The following is a 21,419-nucleotide window of genomic DNA, read 5'->3' on the forward strand; positions in this document are numbered from 1 at the left end:
GTATGATATCTATTTAAAAATTAATTAGATTAAATAAGTGTTTCTAAAATATTTATTACTTTTACTATTATCATATAAAATATTAATATTAAATATTTATTTAAGATAATAGTAAAAGTAATAAATATTTTAAAAACACTTATTTAATCTGATTAATTTTTAAGTAGATATCGTACGATGTATGGATATCACACACATTCATGATAATAATAATATTAATATGTTAAATGTTTATTATGTTTACCGCATTCTTCAATCGAACACATGATCGCGTTCGATAGCGCCAGTAGTACCTTAACCTACCGCAACCTACCATGACAAAAAACTACTTGCAGTCGCTGAGTAATTATCGTCGCATTATCGCGTCGTCGCGTCGTGTAGTAACGTGTCCGCGCGTGTTTCTTTCATCGAGTGATTTTTAATCGCCAACAGTTATTATTCGACAGTGATTAATAGTGATTAGTGATAGAGTCATTAGTAAATTTCTCGTCTCATCGAGTGAGTAAATAAATGTGATTACGTTAAAGTTTATAAAAGAATACAGTTCATGAAAGAAGAAAAACTTTCAGTTAATAATTTAATGTGGATTTCTTGTCTTTTGCAACGTGATATCTACGTTAAATTTGAGAACGTACGATCTATCGGAAAATTCATTTCTCCTTCAAGCAATTACAGCAATACATCAAAAGTCATCGAACAAGGTAATAATAACTATTTTTTGACGTTATGTGAAAACAGATCTCGGGAAGTCAGAGGGACAGTGTGTCAAAGGAAATTCGTGAAAAGAGAGGGGTTTTTAGTGGGTAGGGAGTACCGAGTTGGTAATTCGACTTGGTACTTGAGTCCCACATAACTCACTGGATCGACCGGTGGGTATGCATAAAATGCATTTTCCCCTCTCGTAAAAAAAAAAAAAAAAAAAATTACAGGTGAGTGAGCGAATGAGAGAGAGAGAGAGACAGAGACAGACAGACAGAGAGAGAATGTATGTGTTCGCATGTGTGTCTGTATGTGTATAGCGACCAGCTGATCGCAGCAGGCGCCCCGCGTAAGCACCCGCGTCTGACGGTGAATCGCGCCACCCTTGCCTGCCTCTTGTATTCGACCCGTCATACGTTAACTACTTCCTTTAATAATTCAAAAACTAAGCTTCGGACGAAATTTCGCCAAAAGAAAAATCGTCTTAGAATTCGGTCAAGATTATGTTTTTGCAAAAACATAAAGTTATTTAGAATCACCCTGTATATAAATATAAATAAATATATATAAAATTAAAAATTTTATTTATATTTACTAAATATTTATTATATTAAAAATTTTATTTTATTTATATATTACATGTATATTGAACTTGTTATTTTAAATAGATAACGAACGAATAATTTTCATTAAGTAGCCAGACATTTATTTGTCGGACTTATAAGATCGATTTAATATCTGAAGCCTTTCTATTGAGATTCTATCAGAAATTAAATCGAAGTAATATTTCTAATTTTATCACTCTTTGCAAAGAGTGACTGCAAAATCAGTGGGTTTTTCGCCTATTTTTGATCCCGCGATATTGGAGCTGAATTGTGTGTCAAATGATACCTTATGACAAGACATCAATCACAAAAAATTTTTAAGTTAAGGTGAGAATTGATTCCAGAGATATGGGAGGTCAAAGTAGTCAAAATTCATTAACTCGTCAGCCCGTACGCTTTAAAGCACGAATTTTTCTTTCAGTCCGATAATTTAAAACTTCGTACCCGGGGATTTTGCTAGCTGCTGACAATGAATTTGAAGTCAGATTTTTAAAATTCATAATGGCCGATTCAATATGGCGGACCATGTATTTAAAAAATGTTTTAATTTCTTTTTCTTGTTAAGTAAATCGATCCACAAATATGTGTGAAAACACATACTAAGATTTAGTTTCCTTGATTTTGTTCCTTGGAAATGGTTATGGATATATTACATATATCAGGATTAGGTACATGTATCCCATGATATTGGCTATATCCAAGGAACCACACAATTGTCATAACGTGACTGCAACAGCCGACAGTTCGAGCATCACTTTCACATGTACAATAATATTCTGTAACTGAATCTCGTCCTGTTTTAGTTTTATCTATGAGTACAAAAATGTGATGGTGTTTTCCACTACGGTATCGAGATTTCATGTATGCCTTGACTAGCAAGGGATTCTCAACTGAAATCCCATACCTTGCATAGACTAAGGCTGCAGTTGGATGTCTAGGGTTTGGTTCAAACTTCCGCACTAGAAAAATCCCCTCTTTTTGATGCTCTGCATAATACGAGATCGCATTTCTTATTTGGTATGGACCGAGGCTGAGGTAATATAAATCATCCATTGTGAGCTGAGGGAATTGAAGTTGTCGATTATTTTCCTCATTATCAATTGCTCTATATTCAAGCTCAAGGTATGGTGATTTGACTTGAGAAAGATTGAATTCCTGAGCAACGACTTTCAAACGATTTGGAACGTTTACTCGAGATTTCATTATATGCGCAATGTCTTCATGACTTTTGTCACTTAGAATTGGTTTGTGGAACAAGTTTAGAAGAACAAAAGCAATCAGAAAAGATTCATAATCGTCCGCCAAAGTAGCATTATGAGCTGGCACAGAAAAGATTTTGAATTTCTTTTTAAGTTGACCAAAAACTTGTTCGATTACCCAGCGACATTTGGTGACAAATCTTGAGGTATTTGCTTCAATGGTATCAAGTTGACCAAGCCCGGGACAATAAACATGTAATTTCTTATTGGTAGTTAAGAAATTCACAACATCACGAAAACCTCTGTCGAGTAAAACGATGTCGTTTTCATGAATGATGCTCATTTCATCTGAATATCTGCTGAAACAATCTTTTAATATAGTTGCATCATTGTGAGTTGCGTCAAATGGTCCAAGCACAAAAAGTACCCAACCGTCAGGTGAACAGCCCACCATAGGTTTGACAAGTGGCATTTTTTTCTGCTCACTCCACAGTTGCTTTTGTCCCGCATAATTCTTTGATTTTTGTGCAAGACGGTAGGTGGCATCAAATATACTACACGCTTTATCATCGGGAATATCAAATAGTGTTTTTGCCATTGGAGTATTATGAGCGATCAATACTGAGCGATCGTTGTAATTAATGAATTTCGGAACTAAATTGTTATGAAGATCCTTTCTTGCTAAATTCATGTGATTGGCAATCGTTCGCTCGCAAACTCCAAATAAAAAAGCTAGTTGGGTATTAGAAAGGGCAGTACATAACTTGCATAGGAAAACAGCAACATGCTTTGGCTCACAAGTTTTGGTGAAACTACAGATTTGATGGAATTCTTCTTTATCGTAAGAAAACCATGTTTTAAATGTCTCATCATCAATAGAATCAATTTTGTCAATATTGAATACAAGTTTGTCGTTATTTTTCAATTGTTGATAGTATTCATACATGAGATCACTGACCATTTTCTGCTCTTCAGCACTTACTTCTTGTGAGACTTGCTTGACAAGTGGCCAATAGTTAGTAATGCCTACATGCTTACTACACATACGGGCATCGCGTTTAGCTAAGAATTTATAATTCATAAGTAGCTCATGACGAATCATGTTTGGAACTGAAATCAAGTTTTCAATATCTTTGCAGCCAAATGTACATCCTAGATGACAGTTGTTTCCTTTTCGATAAATAGATAAATCAGGTACATTTGGATCAGAGTGAGACATTGACAAGCATGGTTTTTTACTCAGTTTGTAACATTTGCGGCAGACTTGGCTTTTTGGTGGAATATTGCTTACTTCAACTAATTTTCGTTTTTTCGCGTTATAAGTTTGTCGCAAGTTGTTAATAACAAGCAATGGATTTGGAATGTTGTCAACAAAGTAAAACTTTTCACCTTTCCTTCGTTTTTGCTCTTCGCAGCCTAAGCAAGTGGCTGAAGACATTATGTAATGGAGAACGTTAAAAATGTCACAAGATGAAATCAAAATTGAAGAAAACTGCGAAAGTAGTTCTGAAAAGAACTGATTAGAACAGTAATCCTGAAAAGGATCCTGATTCGGGAAGTAGTTCTCAAAAGAACTGATTTACCGCCAAGCACGATTTTCACCTGCTCGCGGCTAGCGGCTGGCAAGATAGCAGATTGTATGTCTGCGCTCTTCTACCGCCCGAGCGCTGCTAGCACATCCCCTCCATGTGCCAGCACATCCCCTCCACATGCTGGCATAAAAATTCGTGCTTTAAAGTATGGGCTGACGCGTTAATGAATTTTAATTACTTTGACTTCCCACATCTTTGGAACCAATTCTCACCTCAACTTAAAAATTTTTTGTGATTGATATCTTGTCATAAGGTATCATTTGGCACACAATTCAGTTCCAATATCGCGGGACCAAAAATAGGCGATTTTTGCGGTCACTCTTTATATAATTCTTATGACTAAAACTAAATACGAGAGAGATAGCGATCATAGAGGTAAACGAACGAACTAGCGATTACTGGTTTTACAGTGAAATTTACTGGTTTTACAGTGAATTTTACTTTAACAATTGTTAAAGTCTGATCGCGAAAGTCGTTATATAAAAAATTTTAAAAGATTTTTTTATGGGATCGATGTACTAACTAATCACATTAATAATAAAATAATCGTCACTTCATGACTGAAAAATGACGTCAAAATAATGTTACATCAAGACGTCAATATAAAGTCATGTAACAAATCAGTTATTTTGACGACATATGACCAAAAATGACCAGTTTGGAACGTCAAAATGACGTGTGCTTGCTACCTGGGTTGCGATACGCGCGTATCGGGCGTATCGAATTCCGACCAATGACAGACGATCCGCCGTTTTTGATACGCTGATGATCCGCTGAATTCATTATTCGAGCGGATCGCACAGCGATCCGCTCATACATACGTATGGTTACATATATATTATTCCAGCTTTTTTATACATATGTACATGTATAAAATATACATATGTAAAGTATACAGACTAAAAATGACATGTGGAATTGCTTTACTTGTAATTACTTCACTTTTTAGATGCATGCATGCTTGTGTGCGTATGTTCAGTACGTCGGAGTTTGGTTTCTATTGTCCCATGAAGCGGATTACGCGGAAGCGGAATCAGTGAATCACCAATCACGAGACTGTTTCAACGTAATCTTTATCAGAATAATCCCGTGGATTGGCGATCCGCTGAATCCGCTACCGCGTAATCCGTTCCATGGGACAATAGAAAATCAAACTCCCGCGTATCAAAAACGGCAGATCGTCTGTCATTGATCGGACCTCGATACGCGCGTATCGGGCGTATCGAGGCTCCGACGATTTCTATTTGGATCGTTGACCGTGGCAGACGTATCTTACATTGTGCTCTCTTATTAGTTAAATATAAAATTTTTGTGTTCCATTATCGGCCTTCCTCACTCTCTCGGGAGCGCTTGTTCTTGGTGATTTCTGAACATTGATTTCTTTCGATCATTCATGATCTTGTTGTGACTCGGCTCTTTCATTGTCGCCGTTATAATTCGCTACGCACTATTGCTGCGCCACGTCGTCCTCGGCCATCTTTATTCGGCCGGCTGTCCGCGTGGCAACGACATTCGACTATTTGGTTTGTATTTGACTTATCATGTCCATCCAGGACCCTATAAAAGCTCCCATCAATACTAATTTATCGCAATTTGACAATGACGCAACAAATTTACGTTCAGAATCTGACATGACTTGTCCTAGTGATGAGGACAGATTCGATTTTATTGCTCACTCCCTCCCTCCCTTCTCTCCCTGAGCTCGACTATGGAGATTGAGGTAAATTTTAACGATGCCACGTCTGTTTCAGCCATCGACCGTAAAACCATCTTGTGACGACACCTGTTCCCGTTCTTGTCGCGGATTCCGACTTGTGCTTGAACTCCTCGAGATCGGACCAGAAATCAAACGAAAGAAAAAAAGAACAACAACATAAATCCTCATCTGTGAGTAAGCGTCAGATCTTGGGTGAGGGGGATGGTCAGCCGCCTCTTCAAGGTAAGGCGAATCATGCCGTTTCTTCTTCTCTCGGTTCCTCTGTTCTCTCGGCCGGCTCTCAAGATCTCCTCTCTGCTTGCGATAATACGTATGATTCTAATTCATTAGGTCCTTTCGATGTAATTGTACAAAAAGACAAAGATAATAACCACCCTTTTTCTATAGATCCATTGGCGGTTGATCGCCTCCTTTATACATCCAACAAAAGTGATATTCTTGAAATTAAAAATGTTGGATTTTCCAAAATTAACATCCGCTTTAAATCACGAGAAGCGGCTAACAGATTAATCTCCAACCATATATAAAAGATAAAAAATATCTAGCATACATTCCATTTTATCGCACCACTAGAAAGGGCATCATCCACGGTGTCCCGCTTGACATCTCTGACGATGAGATCTTGAGAGGCCTTGATTCTAAGATCAAAATCTTGTCAGTTCAGAGGCTGAGTAGGAGGAGAAGAGATCCTCCTTCCTTTTCCCCTTCTAATGTAAATATTAATGTAAATATTGCTAGTTATAATAACTTGACTCCCTCTCGAACTATCTTAGTCACGTTCGGGGGTCAGATCCTTCCGGATAATATTTATTTATTTATGTTGAGATATTCGGTTCTCCCTTTTGTTTCGAGGACTTCTTTGTGCTTTTCTTGTTTTCGCTTCAGACACATTGGCGCTCATTGTAAAGGTCATGCTCGTTGTATTGACTGCGGGGGTGATAGACACGGAGATGGTGAATCTTGCCCCAAAAAAGATTGTGAACCAACTTGTATTAACTGCGGTGGACCGCACAAGGCTTCCAATTATAGCTGCCCGGAATACATTCTTCAGAGGAGGACGAGGGAGATCTCTGCGCATGAAAACATTCCTCTTTCTGAGGCAGCGTCTCGGATCCGGGGACGACCTAAGACGCCTCAAGAACATTTTTCTTCATACAATGGCGAGTTCCCCAAATTCCCTTCTACTTCCTCGACCTCTCGTGGACGTTCTGGTCCTCCCCACCCCCCTTATCTTTTCTCTCAGGTCTTGTCTTTCCCCCCCTTGAATTGAATGAATCTCCTGCGGGTAACGCCGCATCTCATCCCCGGTCCTCTCATTCTTCTGACTTTTTGACCTCCTTATCAGGAGCTTTCTCATCTAAATTCCCATACAGCACAAAAGCTTCCAGTTAGATTGCAGGAACGTTGCAACATTTCAAGTTGCAATGTAATCTTGCAGAGATGTTTCAGAGACATGCAATTGTAATGTTTCATCGAAATGTCCCAGCAATATTACAGGAACATAATCTTTATGTGAGTCTGCATGAACTGTGTTGCGCGGAAGTAATTTTATGATATCCGAGTCGCGCGCGTCACGGCTGCCTCGCCGTTGATTGGCCTGCAAGTATAGTGTGTTACGCATTAGACCGTTGCGCATGACACGTTGCCATTGATTGGCTTAAACGGCATCACGTGACTCACATGTCGGGATACGGCTCTGACAACGGGAGAAAATGATCGACCACCGACTGCGCAGCACGTGTGTAAGTGTAAGAGCAAATTAATAATATTAAGTTGTAGTAGCGAAAAAATAAATTTCCTGTGACTTGTGTAATGTCCTGTGATGTCCTGTAACTGTTGAGTTGATCGGCTGTAACGTCTAATAAGCTAACTTAATCAAAAGCTATTGTGTAGAATACATAGGTTATACATAGAATGCGTGTATGTACAGTAGGCGCCAATAATGCCTTACATATGAAATTGGTCGCATTCGAGACTAATAATAACTTAATATAATAACTAGTCATTATTAATCCCGAATGCGACCAATTTCATATGTTAAGGCATTATTGACGCCTACTATACATTCTATGATAATCACACAACACAAGCTTTTGATTAAGTTAGCTTATTTCTCATTATTATTTTGTGTTAAAAACTTATTTTAATTAAATTATTTTATCCAAAATGTTATTGAAGATTCAACTATATGTTCTAGGTTATAGCAGATAAAATAATTGATAACGAATTTAAGAACAAATCCAAAAAGAAAGCTGATAACGAATTTAGTAAGAACAAATCCAAAAAGAAAAGCAAGATAAATAAAACATTACATTATTATTTTATTCAATATTGGATGCTTTTTAGCAATAAACAGTTATATACTGTGTGTTACACAATGTCGACTTGTAGCTGGTATACTTAATTTTTTTATCATAAAAAAAAATAATTTCGCTGTAAAAATTAATATTTTTTAACAAAAGTTTTTTATAAATTATAATTAGCTTATTTAATATATAGAATGAAATACTGAATAAAAATTAGAGAATAAAAATACTGATCAAATTATACAGGGTGAGCCATTTTAATTAACGCACGCAATTATTTCGGAAACAAAGCATTTTAGAGAAAAATGTTTCAGACAAAAGTTTTATGGTTTCAAGGGGGCCATAAGATTATATCATTGGTTTGACCTTGAAGAGTTATTTGAAGGTCACATGAAGGTCACCTTCAATTTCTTAAATGGAACCTACTATTTGTCATTGCATATTCTTGTAGCTTATCTTGAGAGCTTTCCAAAACACTATAATTAAGTACCTTTTCGTTAAGTACTTTTTGAGTTATGAGGCTTGAAATAATTTCTTAATTTTACATAAACCGTAAAATATCTTGTAAAATATTCATTTTTCGATTATCTTATCTTAATACTTTTATGTACAAAATAATGAGAGGAATCAATTGGTGTAAAGAAAACACATAGTTGTTTTTAAGAAAAAATATGGAATTGTTAATTGCAAATTATATATTTTTTCTTCAAAACAACTATGTGTTTTCTTTACACCAGTTGATTCCTCTCATTATTTTGTACGTAAAAGTATTAAGGTAAGATAATCGAAAAATGAATATTTTACAAGATATTTTACGGTTTATGTAAAATTAAGAAATTATTTCAAGCCTCATAACTCAAAAAGTACTTAACGAAAAGGTACTTAATTATAGTGTTTTGGAAAGCTCTCGAGATAAGCTACAAGAATATGCAATGACAAATAGTAGGTTCCATTTAAGAAATTGAAGGTGACCTTCATGTGACCTTCAAATAACTCTTCAAGGTCAAACCAATGATACCATCTTATGGCCCCCTCGAAACCATAAAACTTTTGTCTGAAACATTTTTCTCTAAAATGCTTTGTTTCCGAAATAATTGCGTGCGTTAATTAAAATGGCTCACCCTGTATATCAATTACATAATTTTTACAATTTTACCTTTTTAACCAAATTTATAAGTTTTTAAGTAATTTATAAACTTTTATTTATCAATAAAATAATCTTTCTTTCCCACATTATCATTTTATAGACAAATAAGTAGTATAAATATAAAAATGTTGGCATTTGTTATGTTATAGTTAAAAAACATTGGAGTAAACATTGGACGTTTTTCAGCAAGCGACACAGAGGACACAATGAATAATCCTTGTTTATATAAGGCATTATTGGCGCCTACTGTACATCTATCTATTTGGTGATTATACACATATTTTGTATAATATTTTATCATTAATTAATACAAAATCTGTATTATCATTTACACATCATATTTTTCATTACATTACTTTACATTTACATTATTCTTTTCATTTTTTCAGATTAATATTTTGAAACTAGTTGGTGGAAGTAATCCACATGTAATGATACGAAATATATTAAAAAAGCTATTAACAAATTCTTTAGCTCAACAATTTAGTTGGGCTGGCAAAAAAGCTAAAAGTAGCTTTAAAGATTTGAGACTAGCAAATATAATCACACGTAAGTTCACTTTATAATATAATTGTATAATGTATAATTGATATTTTAATATATTTTGAAACATGTACTCTTTTTTGTATTATAGAAGCTGTTCGTACAGTTTATAACCAAACTACTGATGCTGAAATCAGTAATTCGATATCCAAATGGCTTACTCAAGGTACTCTAAGAATGCAAAGAGAAAGGTATGTTTATTATTTATAACCGAGAATAATAAATTATTTATTCATTTCTAGACAATAATTAATATGATTATTCATTTCTAGGCAGTGTGCAAATGACAATGATTAAAAAATATATAATAATATTAAAGAAAAATATTAAAATATTCACGTATTATATGTTACAAAATATTAAGATATTTTAAAATGTTATTTCGAACATATATAAATATAATATATAATATATGTGGTATGTTAAAAAATATTGATATTTTAAAATATGTTATTTTAAATATAAAATAAATGTATGGCAGAAACAATAAAACTCATATTTCTTATTAAATTGCTTTATTTTTTTTAATACATAATAATATATAATTACAGTGAAAGATAGTAATTTCACACATTACCACCGATATGTCATATATTAGATACTTCAAATTTCAATGTATATAATATTGTGAATACATATAAATAATATGTCATCTATATACACTACCCTTCATAAGTTTGGAAACACATTGCGTTTTACAGATAAACAATCGCATGGCAGCAATCTGTGCAGATTTTTCATATGAATATATTGCAAGACGTTTAAATGATGATATGACGCCTGTTTATATCGAAAATATACCGAATAATTATTACGCGGCACCGAACTGCTCGGAGTTAAATTTCGCGCGTTGATTTGTTCTGCCAATTAGTGCTACTACAGCATATCAGATGCTGTAGTGGAATGCCTGTAATGTTTACGCGCATTAGAAACATACATCAGAGTAATAAGAACTCATTTAAGTGCAGTTTGATTTTAGTTTCTGTAAAAGTAACAAAAATTACTACAATCATTAAAAATGGCTTCGACGTGCCAGATTCCATATGAATTGCGAGTCAAGATTATTATTTTACAAGAAGAAGGATATAACAATCCGGCAAATATCAAAGAAATTAAAGTTATTTTCTTTATATTGTATACCTTTATAGAGTGTTTCCAAACTTATGGAGGATACTGTATATTCACAATATTATTTATATATTGAAATTTGAAGTATCTAGTATATGACATGTCAGTGGTAATGTGTGAAATTATTATCTTTCACTGTAATGTTGATATTTTATTGCAATGTTCCTGAGGCTACACATTTCAATGTTGCTGCAATGTTTCATTGTAATGTTTCCTTGGGCGGACATTTCAACGTTGCTGCAAGCTTGCAGTAATGTTGCAGAAACATTTCGCAACTTCCATGCAATGTTACAATGTTTCAGTGTTAGATCTATGCAACGTTTCTGCAATCTTTCGGTGCTGTATGGGTTTGGTCACAAATCTCCTACTTTACAACCAAAATCATGTGATTATAATAACAACAACAATAAGTCCTTTCACCCAGGTTCTCGTTCGGGGGTGGTTGGCCGAGTTCTAGCTCTCGACCTATTCCCCCCCCCTCCTCCTCCACCCCTATATCCGAATGGCAGGACTCCCTCGTCCTCCTCTGGATCTAACGGGGTGGCCCTAGGGGCGGAACCTGATCCCCCTCCACTTTTATTATTTATTCAACGCACTCTTGGCCTAGAGCCCCCGCAATTGGAACAGCTTTTACAGCTGCTTTATATTATTTTCGATAGGTTAGAACCTGTTCTTAGACTGCTAGGCCTATATGATTTAATAAATAAATTCATAAATCAGCTTTCGACGACTTCTGATGTTGAGAATTTTTCTCATGTCCTTGCCTAGGATGTCTGAGCCTGATTGCTCTGACCGTTCGGCCCTTTCTCCTTTGGCCATCCTCCAATGGAACTGTCATTCTGTATCAAATAAACTTGAGGTGGCCTCATCTCTTTTTGCTAATTATGACGTTCTGGCTCTCTCTGAGACATGGTTAACTGCGGATTCTCACTTTTTTCTTCGCGATTTTAAAATTTTTCGTAAGGACCCCCTTTCGACTAGGAGGGGATCTTATTTTAGCTGTTCGCTCTTCTTTATTTTATAGCTACATTGAAAACAGTATTTCATTTGAAGGCAAGCTTGATAGTCAAGCTATTATTATTCACTTCGAAAATTTCGAATTGTCTATTGTCTCTATTTATAGAAACCCTAATGGTTCTCTTTCCTTGGAGGAATATAATTTTCTTTTTGCTTTTTGCCAGTCCTTCTCCAATGTCATCCTTGTTGGGGATTTTAATGCTCATCACAATGAATGGGGTAGTGAACGAACGGATAATGAGGGGGAGACTCTGCTCTCTGCTGCTATTGAGGCAACTTATTCTTGTATTAATGACGGCTCTCCGACCTTCCTGACCCGTCCCGGCCAGAGAATCTCGGCGATCGACCTCACCTTTACTTCTCCATCTATTATCGGCCTTTGTGAGTGTACGACTCTAGATGATTCTTTTCTCAGCGATCATTTTCCATTAGCAATTCTTTTTAATCTCCTTTAAAAAAAAAGTTCTTTTCTCACAGATTCAAACATAACAAAATTCTTGATGAATTATTTATTAAAAATTTTTTTTCTTCTCTTGATTCTCTAAAAGAAGCTTTATCTGACCAATCGCTCAATCCTAACCATAAATATCTTACCTTTACAGAGCATATACTCCAACAGTGGCCCTCTAATTTTGGGGAGGTTCGGTCGCCGGGGCGACGCTCTCATCGTAGTAGGGGCAGATCCTCTCCGCCCGCCCCTTGGTGGAATAACGTCTGCCAGGAGGCGGTGGATGCCAGACGTAGATTACTTTCCGCCCTCAAAAAACAGCCCTCTTTCTCGAACTATCTCGATTTTAAAAGACAAGAAGCGATATCCAGGAGGATTTTGAGAGCGGAGAAACGTAGAGGCTGGAGAGAATTTTGTTCCAATCTTAATCCTAATACTCCTGTCTCTCATCTTTGGCGATTCATCAAGCGGTTCAGATCCCATTTCGAGAACCCGATCACTCCTCCCTCCTCTAACTTCCGTCCTTCAGACACCATTCAAAATTCGATCAACTCTCTCTGTCCCCCATTTGTGTTTCATCGTGTTTTTTCATCCATGGAAGATTTCCCTAAGAATTACTCATGTAAAATTTTTGATCATCTATTTACTATAGCTGAATTAACCTCAGTCATCCGTTTTCTTAAAATTCGTTCTGCTCCCGGCCTCGACCGCATTGACAACCGAATGCTTTCTCTCTTGCCAGTTGAATATTTAATGATTCTTCTCGATATTCTTAACCATATATTTGACTCCGGGTTTTTCCCTGCTTTCTGGCAACACTCTCTGGTCTTCCTTATTCCCAAGTCATCTCCAGGCAAGCTCCGGCCAATTTCCTTAACTTCTTGCCTCCTCAAAATTCTTGAGAGACTTATTTTGTATCGTTTGAGTTGGTGGGTGGAGTCGTCTGGCATCCTCCCCTCCTTCCAATTCAGCTTTTGAAAGAGAACCTCATGCCTAGATAATCTAGGTATTCTTACTTCAGAAATTCACCACGGTTTTATTACTAGACAATCGACTATCTGCCTTTTCCTCGATATTTAGAGCGCTTTTGACAACGTAATTCCTTCTTTACTGACTTCTCATCTTATTGACTTGGGCCTTCCGCCCAAATTCTGTTGGTTTGTTTTTCAGTTGATATGTCTCAGGGAGCTCCAGTTCGTTGTTGATGGAGACTTGACGGAGGCGCTCTTTTTCTATAAAGGCGTTCTCCAGGGATCAATTTTGAGCCCGATACTTTTTAATCTGTATCTGTCGCGATGTGGCTCTTCCTTGTCCGGCGGCTGTCGCTTGATTCAGTTTGCGGACGATATCGCTCTTTACATCCGGTCCTCGGACCTTGATCCCTCCCGTATGGCTCTTGAGCGGGCGGCGGGTGCCCTTCCAGCCTTTCTCCTCAACAGGGGTCTCCCCTTCCAAATCCGCCCTTATGATATTTACTAAAAAACGGACCAATCTTCTAAACTTCTCTATTTTGTTGAACAATATTGATATTTATCCTGCATCTTCCTATAGATTCTTGGGGGTTCTCTTGGAACCCCACTTAACAGGTAAACTCCACGCCAAATTCCTAATTAACAAATGTGGTAAACTGGCCAATGTCATCAAATTCCTTCGGGGAGTATGGTGGGGCTCCTGTCCTAAAACCATGCTTATCATTTATAAAGCTATGATTAGGGGATCTTTTGACTACGCTTCTTTTCTGTTCCCATTCTATAACGCGAGCCTAACGGAGTGCTTGGAGCGTGTCTCACGCAGGGCTCTTAGATATTGTATCGGTCTTAGACGTTCAACCCCATGTAATGTGGTATATGCGGAGTCTGGTATTGGACCCGCTCGTTTTAGATCTGATTTGCTGGCCCGTAAGTTCATATTTAAGTCATTTGCTACTAGACCTAACATCCTTATTAACAAACTTCAAGACCTCCACTTTGCGCACATGGATTCGGGCTTCCGCTCTGATTTGTATGAGAGATTTCCACTGTATCGTGCTTATCGTTTTGTAAAGGAATACAGATCTAGAATTGCCTTCTTTTCCAGGATTCCGCTATTTCTATTCTCTTATGAGACTTCTGCTTTTGTTTCTAACGTTGATTTTACTTTGCCACACGTGGTAGAGCGGATTTCTTCTGCAGCGTATCCTCAGCTTGCTTTTAGGTCCTCTCTCTCGCATCATATCGAGGACAGGTGTCTCTTTTTCACGGATGCCTCCAAAACTAATTCTTACCCGCATACTGGCGCAGCTTATTATTCCCCTGATATTCCCATACAGCGTAAATATAAGCTTGATGACTGCTTTTCTATTTTTTCTGCTGAATGCATTGCCATCATATGCGCAGTGGATTGCATCCTGGAAAGAGACATAAAAAAAGCCTCGATTTTTATTAGGATTCCCGCAGTGTAGTGGAGATCGTGTCCAGATGTACGCTGGACAGGGATCTCTCATATCTAATTTTGGTCCTTAAAAATAAGCTGAGATCGGCTTCTCTTCAAGATTTAGACATCAATCTTATCTGGATTCCGTCCCACGTGGGAATCCTCGGCAACGAGACGGCGGATTTCCTGGCGGGGGAGGCAGTTCGACATGGAGAGGCGGTTGACTATCTCCCTCCCCACACAGACTTTTACTCTGTCGTGAGGGAGAATTTTAGGTGGTTGAAAAACATTTGCTTGCCTTGGCCAAAAACCGTGGCATGCAATATTTCAACCTTTATCCCACCTTCGCAAGAAGCGCCTGGTTTGCAAAACTTAAACTGAGCCGTTCAGAAATCGTGACAGTCTGTAGAATCAGATCTAATCATTATAATTTAAATTACAGCCTTCACAGATGTGGCATCGTTGGATGTCCTGACTGCCCTTGTGGCTCACCTCTACAAGATGTCAATCATGTCCTGTGGTCCTGCCCAAGGCTACTAGATTGCATACGCTGCGTCCAGCGGCGGCACGATTTGTATCCCCACCACTTTCGCGCACTTAGGCATAAGCTCTCATCCGTGTACGTTCGACGTTCGGTCATCTTCGGTTTACAGAGGAAGACGGATAGATTAGCTTCTGTCCCCTTCTCTCCTGAGAGGTCTATTGTATCTTACCTATCTCTCTGAATACAATAGCTATATGATCCTCGAAATCTCGAGCTGGCGAGTTGGCGATGCAAGTTGCATCGTTGCAAGTATCGCAGCGATACTTATTATCACACATAATATTTTCCTATTGATTCTTTTTTTATAAAAGTTTATATGTTGTTTAAAAAAGAGAATATAACATATACAAAAACAAATTTTACATATTTTTATCTAAATTTTTATCTAACATATTTTTATCTCAATTTTTATCTAAATTTTTCCACTCTTGGCCAATATGTACGCTTTTTTATTAAAAAATTTTTTTTTTTTAAATAATTGTAATAAAATAATATTTAAATTTATTTTAATAGAATTGTATTTTATTATTATTATTTTGTATTAATGTATGACGTACATCTTGCTCAACGGAAACCGCGAGAAGGTGGTGGTCTCTTCCGTTAAAAAGGAAATGAAAAAATTTAATAAATGAATAATAATAAAAATAAAATTAAAATTAAATAATAAAATAATGATAAATAATAAATAAAAATAAAAAATAAAATTATAATAAAATAATAAAATATAATCAATTTTCTAATTGATAAAAGGTCAAAATATTATTTCACATTTCCTTACATATATATATGTGTGTGTGTGTGTGTGTGTGTGTGTGTGTGTGTGTGTGTGTGTGTGTGTGTACACATATATATACATATATATATATATATATATATACATATATATATATATATATATATATATATATATATATATATATATATATATATACACAGGGTTTGTCAAAAGTGTGGAAACCCCTAAATATCTCACAAACGGTGCATTTTAGAAAAAAATGTTTCAGGCAAAAGTTGTTTGGTTTCAAAGGGGCCATAAGACGGTACCATTGGTTTGACCTTGAAAAGTCATTTGAAGGTCACGTGAAGGTCACTTCAATTTTTTTAAACGGAACACCCTATATATTTTTGCACACTCTTGTAGCTTATCTCGAGAGCTTTCCAAAACACTATAATTAAGTACCTTTTCGTTAAGTACTTTTTGAGTTATGAGGCTTGAAATAATTTCTTAATTTTACAATAAACCATAAAATATCTTGCAAAATATTCATTTTTCGATTATCTTACCTTAATACTTTTACGTACAAAATAATGAGAGGAATCAACTGGTGTAAAAAAAACACATAGTTGTTTTGAAGAAAAAATATGTAATTTGCAATTAACAATTCCATATATTTTCTTGAAAACAACTATGTGTTTTCTTTACACCAATTGATTCCTCTCATTATTTTGTACATAAAAGTATTAAGGTAAGATAATCGAAAAATGAATATTTTACAAGATATTTTACGGTTTATGTAAAATTAAGAAATTATTTCAAGCCTCATAACTCAAAAAGTACTTAACGAAAAGGTACTTAATTATAGTGTTTTGGAAAGCTCTCGAGATAAGCTACAAGAGTGTGTAAAAATATATATGGTGTTCCATTTAAAAAAATTGAAGTGACCTTCACGTGACCTTCAAATGACTCTTCAGTGTCAAACCAATGATACCATCTTATGGCCCCCTCGAAACCATAAAACTTTTGTCTGAAACATTTTTCTCTAAAATGCTTTGTTTCCGAAATAATTGCGTGCGTTAATTAAAATGGCTCACCCTGTATATATAAACTTTATTCACTTCAACTTTACAGTCAAGAAGCGGGACTTGGTTTACAATGTTATCTTATCCTCATTCATACATACATATTTTGTATCCACATTCACTCTCTATCTCGTATACTTATACATTTATCCTATAGTCTAAATATCCTATCTAGTCACAGCCTGTATTCAGTCTTTTTCGACACAATCAAAAACAATAACAAACATATACAAAAACTTTAACTTTAAAACTTTAAACTTTAAACATTTCCTCCTCCAAAATCTACCTAGCTCCCCTCTCCTATTTTCTTTCTCTCCTTCATTTTCATTGCTTTTTCATTCCAGAGTTTACACAATATATCTCTTTTAACATAATCTAAAGCCTCATTCCTTATTCTCTGTATCCTACTCTCCTCTGTCATTCCTAATTTGTCAAACCACCCTTTTGTCATTTCACACTTTCTAACAAAATGATTCAAATTATCCCTCCCCTTATCACAAAGTACACATTTCCTATTCTTTTCTTCTAGCCAATATTTATTCTCCTCCTCCATATTTCCACATCTCATTCTTGCTAAAGCTATAATATTTTTTATTTATATCCCATTTATCTACCGATTCTTTTTCCAAATATTTTGGTACTCTCCCTTTCGCAACTATCTCACTATAATCTTTATTGTATTTCGCTTCCCTAATTCTACCATCCTCTATTTGCCTCTGTACATCTCTTTCTCTTTCTGTAATAATCCTTTCAAAATTACCTTCCTCCTCTATATTATCATCTACTGCTAAAATACTCCAACCATTCCTATTATAATATCTTTCTCTCTCTTTACTATATTGATCTACCCAATTATTCCTTTTTTTCTCTTCCCAGCATATTCTTACCCACCTATCTTCCTCCATTCCTTTTATCTTTTCTTCATACCTTGCTCTTAGACCCCACTTTATTTATAATTTATCGATCCCTAATTCCCTCATTACTATGTACCGAGGTGTGCAAAAATCTAATTTAAATAGCCATCTCACGTAATCCAGCATAATCTTTTCCAATTCCTTTTTCTTTTCCCAACCCCATATCTCTACCCCATATGCCATCACACTTTCTATTAAATAGCTAAACAGCCTCCATCTTCTACTAAAATCCTTTTTACAAATTCTTTCACCTAATCCCCAAACCTTATTCGCTGCTAATCTATCTTTCCTCGCTAATTCTTTGATATGCTCTTTATACCCCCCATTCCTACTAAATGTAAATCCTAGATACTTGAAGCTCTGTACCTCCTCTATCACCTCTTTGCCCCATTTCCATTTTTCCATCTTCTCTTTCTTTTTCCTATTGAATACTAAAATCTTTGTTTTTTCCGCATTAAGTTTTAAATCTCTACCTTTACAAAATCTCTTGAAAATAGCCATCATTTCTAATAACGCCTCCCTATTTTTTGCTAACAAAACCATGTCATCTGCATACGCAAGCGACCAGATTCTATTACTACCTAAAGTTACTCCCCCAATCCCTTTTCTTTTCATATACAAATCTACATCCGCAATATACAAGTTAAAGAGCAGTGGACTCAGCACACACCTCTGTCTTACGCCTTTCTTCACCTTGAATCTGCTTGACAATCCTTCCTTGGTTCTTACTGCCATCTCCGTTGACTCATAAATTTTCTCCAACCTTCTTATTAATCCTTTTTCTATTTCCATCTCTCCTAAGCTCTCCCATAACTTTCTTCTGTTAACGTTGTCAAAAGCTGCCTTAAAATCCACAAACATAGCGTATACTTTTTTCTCCTTATTTCTTTCTTCCCTTTGAATTATGTGGTTCAGGATGAATATATTATCTATTGTTCCTCTTCCTTTCTTAAAACCTCCTTGGCTCTCCGGTAACAACTTTCTCCTCTCTATCTCTTCTTCCAATCTACTTCTTAAAATCTCTGCGTAAATTTTGTTACTGTTCTTCTGTTATTATCTTGTCTTTCTGTTACTATCTCTTCTACTGTTTTCCTTATTACCTTTTCTATTCTCTCCCAATCCCCTATATTATATATCGATATCACAATAAATTCCTTTTCCTTTTTATCACTCAAAATCCTAGATATTACAATTCCTTCCTCTATTTCTTTCCCTATTAGACTACCCTTCTCTCCCCATCCTAATCTTTTACCTATAATCATACCTCCTTTTGCCCTTCCTTTCTTTTTTTCTTTTCTCGCAAAGCTACATTTCCATTCATGCGTACCAGGTAATCTATTCTTAATCCTATTCCAATCTTTTTCCTCTACCCAAGTTTCACATAGACTTATAAAATCAAACCTCTCTATAAATTTCCAACATTCTTTATCCTTATTTATCCCTGCTATGTTCCAGAATAATACTTTCCTTCTACTTTCCTTTTCCTCATCCCTACTGCACGCCCCCTTATCCCCTTTTTGACTTAAACAAAACCCCTCCTATCCTCAACTTTGTCCTCATTCCTCTTCTCTTCTTCCCCCTTTTTCCTATTTACCTCCATTTCTCTTTCTAAATCTTCCCATTTCCTCCACACACCTCCTATTCTCACTCTCGCAAATCCTATTTTTACTTCCTTACCTTTCTCTCTCTCTTCTTTTGCCCACTTATTTATTTTCTCCTGTGTCTTTCTTTCTTGCCACGTTAAATCATTTTCAATAAAAATCCTACCTCCTTTCAATTTACTTTTGCTCTCCATTACCTTTCTTTTCATTTGCCCATCTTTTAATTTTGCAACCAATACCTTACCACTTTTCCTACAACTTACTATTTCCACCTCAATTTCCATCTTTTCTTTTATAAATTCACTTACCCATTTTTTCAGATCTTTCTCCTCTATGTCTATTCCTTTTATAACTATATTGTCTTTCCTTTCTTCTTTATCTTTATCAACTACCATTCTTCTAACTTTATCTATTTCCCTATCACTTAAACCTACGCTATCTAATGTATTACCACTTTTCCCTGACATACTTCCATAACTCCTATAACTTCTGAAACTTCTGTAACTCTTGCCCTCGCTTACATTACTTCTAACCTCACTATCCTCTACACTCTCCTCCCTCTCTCTCCATCTATCCTCCATCTCATTCCTTCTCTTTTCCTCTTCTTTTTGACATTCTATATATTCTTCTATTTTAATTATCCTTTCCTCTAACGTCCTAAACTTCTCCTCCCATGCCTTTTTTAGAATCTCTATTTCCTTCCTAGTCTCTGTTCTAAATTCTAACAACTCTTGCCTAAATTTTTCATCTAGACCCTCCTGACTAAATTTAACTCTTTTTTCCTTATCTACCTCCTCTAATTTCAATTTCGTTTGTCTACTCTCCTTCCCTTTCATTATTCCTTTATATCCCTCCTTTTTCTCTTTCTTTCTCTTGTCCGCCATAACCTAACTATCTCCTGACTTACTTTACACCTTTCCCTGCCTTTCCTACTTATTCCCTTCTCCTGCCTCCAATGCTATCAGTTCACAACTCCTCTTACCTTCTTATTCTTCACTAACTAAGTCTGTATCGCAATTCTTTATCGCTAAATTTTAATATCTATCACGCTTATTCGTCTCACACATCCACACGCTCACACGCCCTCTAACCAAGTCCCTACAACGTTTGTAATAATATTTGTACATTTTGTTCGGCCCATATTTATACTATTCAACACATTAGGATCTTTTCCTATATGTTGGAACAAATTAAGAATTTCTTTTGTCGTTTGATAAAGAATATTTTTCTCAGCAATTAATGCGGCATATCTGATTTCCGCTGATTTCTTACGCTTATCAAAAGATAAAAGTGATTCATTAATTTGTATATTTGAATCCTCATTCGAAACTCTTGTTTCAATATAATTTTTTTCTTTATTTATATGAACATTAGATTCTGCGTGACGATAGATTTGCGATAAACCGCCAGCGATAGATTTATCACAAATCGAACAAAAAAATAGGCTTGCATCATGTGGCACTTCACGTAACCAACATTTAAATTGCTGAATTTCTAACCATTTTTGTTGAAATTTTGATTTACGCAATTTTTTTATTGGCGAATCAACATTATTATTATTATCAGTTAGCGTCTTTACATTAATATTATTTTTGTGACACGCAGAATCCGCATGTCTTGATAGTGTTGAATTGCACGAATAATTATTATTGCATATACTACAATAATAAAGACTATCGTCGGATGGTATTTTGCGTATCCAAGATTTATATCGATCATCACTAAGCCAAGCTTCTAAAAAATTTCG

At 35.7% G+C, this 21,419-nt stretch overlaps 2 protein-coding genes across 2 annotated transcripts in view; one reads left to right on the forward strand and one right to left on the reverse strand.

The window, feature by feature from the left end:
- LOC145977256 (uncharacterized) overlaps nucleotides 1-10,242 on the forward strand; it is a 62,330-nt gene extending 52,088 nt beyond the window's left edge. Inside the window, exons 4-10 of the mRNA XM_083109113.1 lie at nucleotides 5,847-6,034; nucleotides 6,698-7,554; nucleotides 8,010-8,206; nucleotides 9,415-9,530; nucleotides 9,655-9,814; nucleotides 9,900-9,999; nucleotides 10,081-10,242. Of these exons, the coding sequence (XP_082965239.1) occupies nucleotides 9,697-9,814; nucleotides 9,900-9,999; nucleotides 10,081-10,105 (243 nt within the window). The 5' untranslated portion in view covers nucleotides 5,847-6,034; nucleotides 6,698-7,554; nucleotides 8,010-8,206; nucleotides 9,415-9,530; nucleotides 9,655-9,696 and the 3' untranslated portion in view covers nucleotides 10,106-10,242. The remainder of the gene's footprint in view (nucleotides 1-5,846; nucleotides 6,035-6,697; nucleotides 7,555-8,009; nucleotides 8,207-9,414; nucleotides 9,531-9,654; nucleotides 9,815-9,899; nucleotides 10,000-10,080) is intronic.
- LOC145976639 (uncharacterized) lies at nucleotides 1,911-3,941 on the reverse strand. Its single transcript, XM_083107869.1, has one exon. It carries the CDS (start codon nucleotides 3,939-3,941, stop codon nucleotides 1,911-1,913), a length of 2,031 nt encoding a protein of 676 aa, XP_082963995.1.
- Nucleotides 10,243-21,419: the final 11,177 nt, after the last annotated feature.

This window comes from Camponotus vicinus, unplaced genomic scaffold (assembly GCF_025532165.1).
Source record: "Camponotus vicinus isolate PSW18456_S1 unplaced genomic scaffold, iyCamVici1.0 SCAF_9, whole genome shotgun sequence".
Classification (NCBI taxonomy): Eukaryota; Metazoa; Arthropoda; class Insecta; order Hymenoptera; family Formicidae; genus Camponotus; species Camponotus vicinus.

Bases quoted from the DNA above. Each gene is read 5' to 3' on its own strand.
- LOC145976639 (XM_083107869.1), bottom strand. From the start codon at position 3,941: ATGTCTTCAGCCACTTGCTTAGGCTGCGAAGAGCAAAAACGAAGGAAA.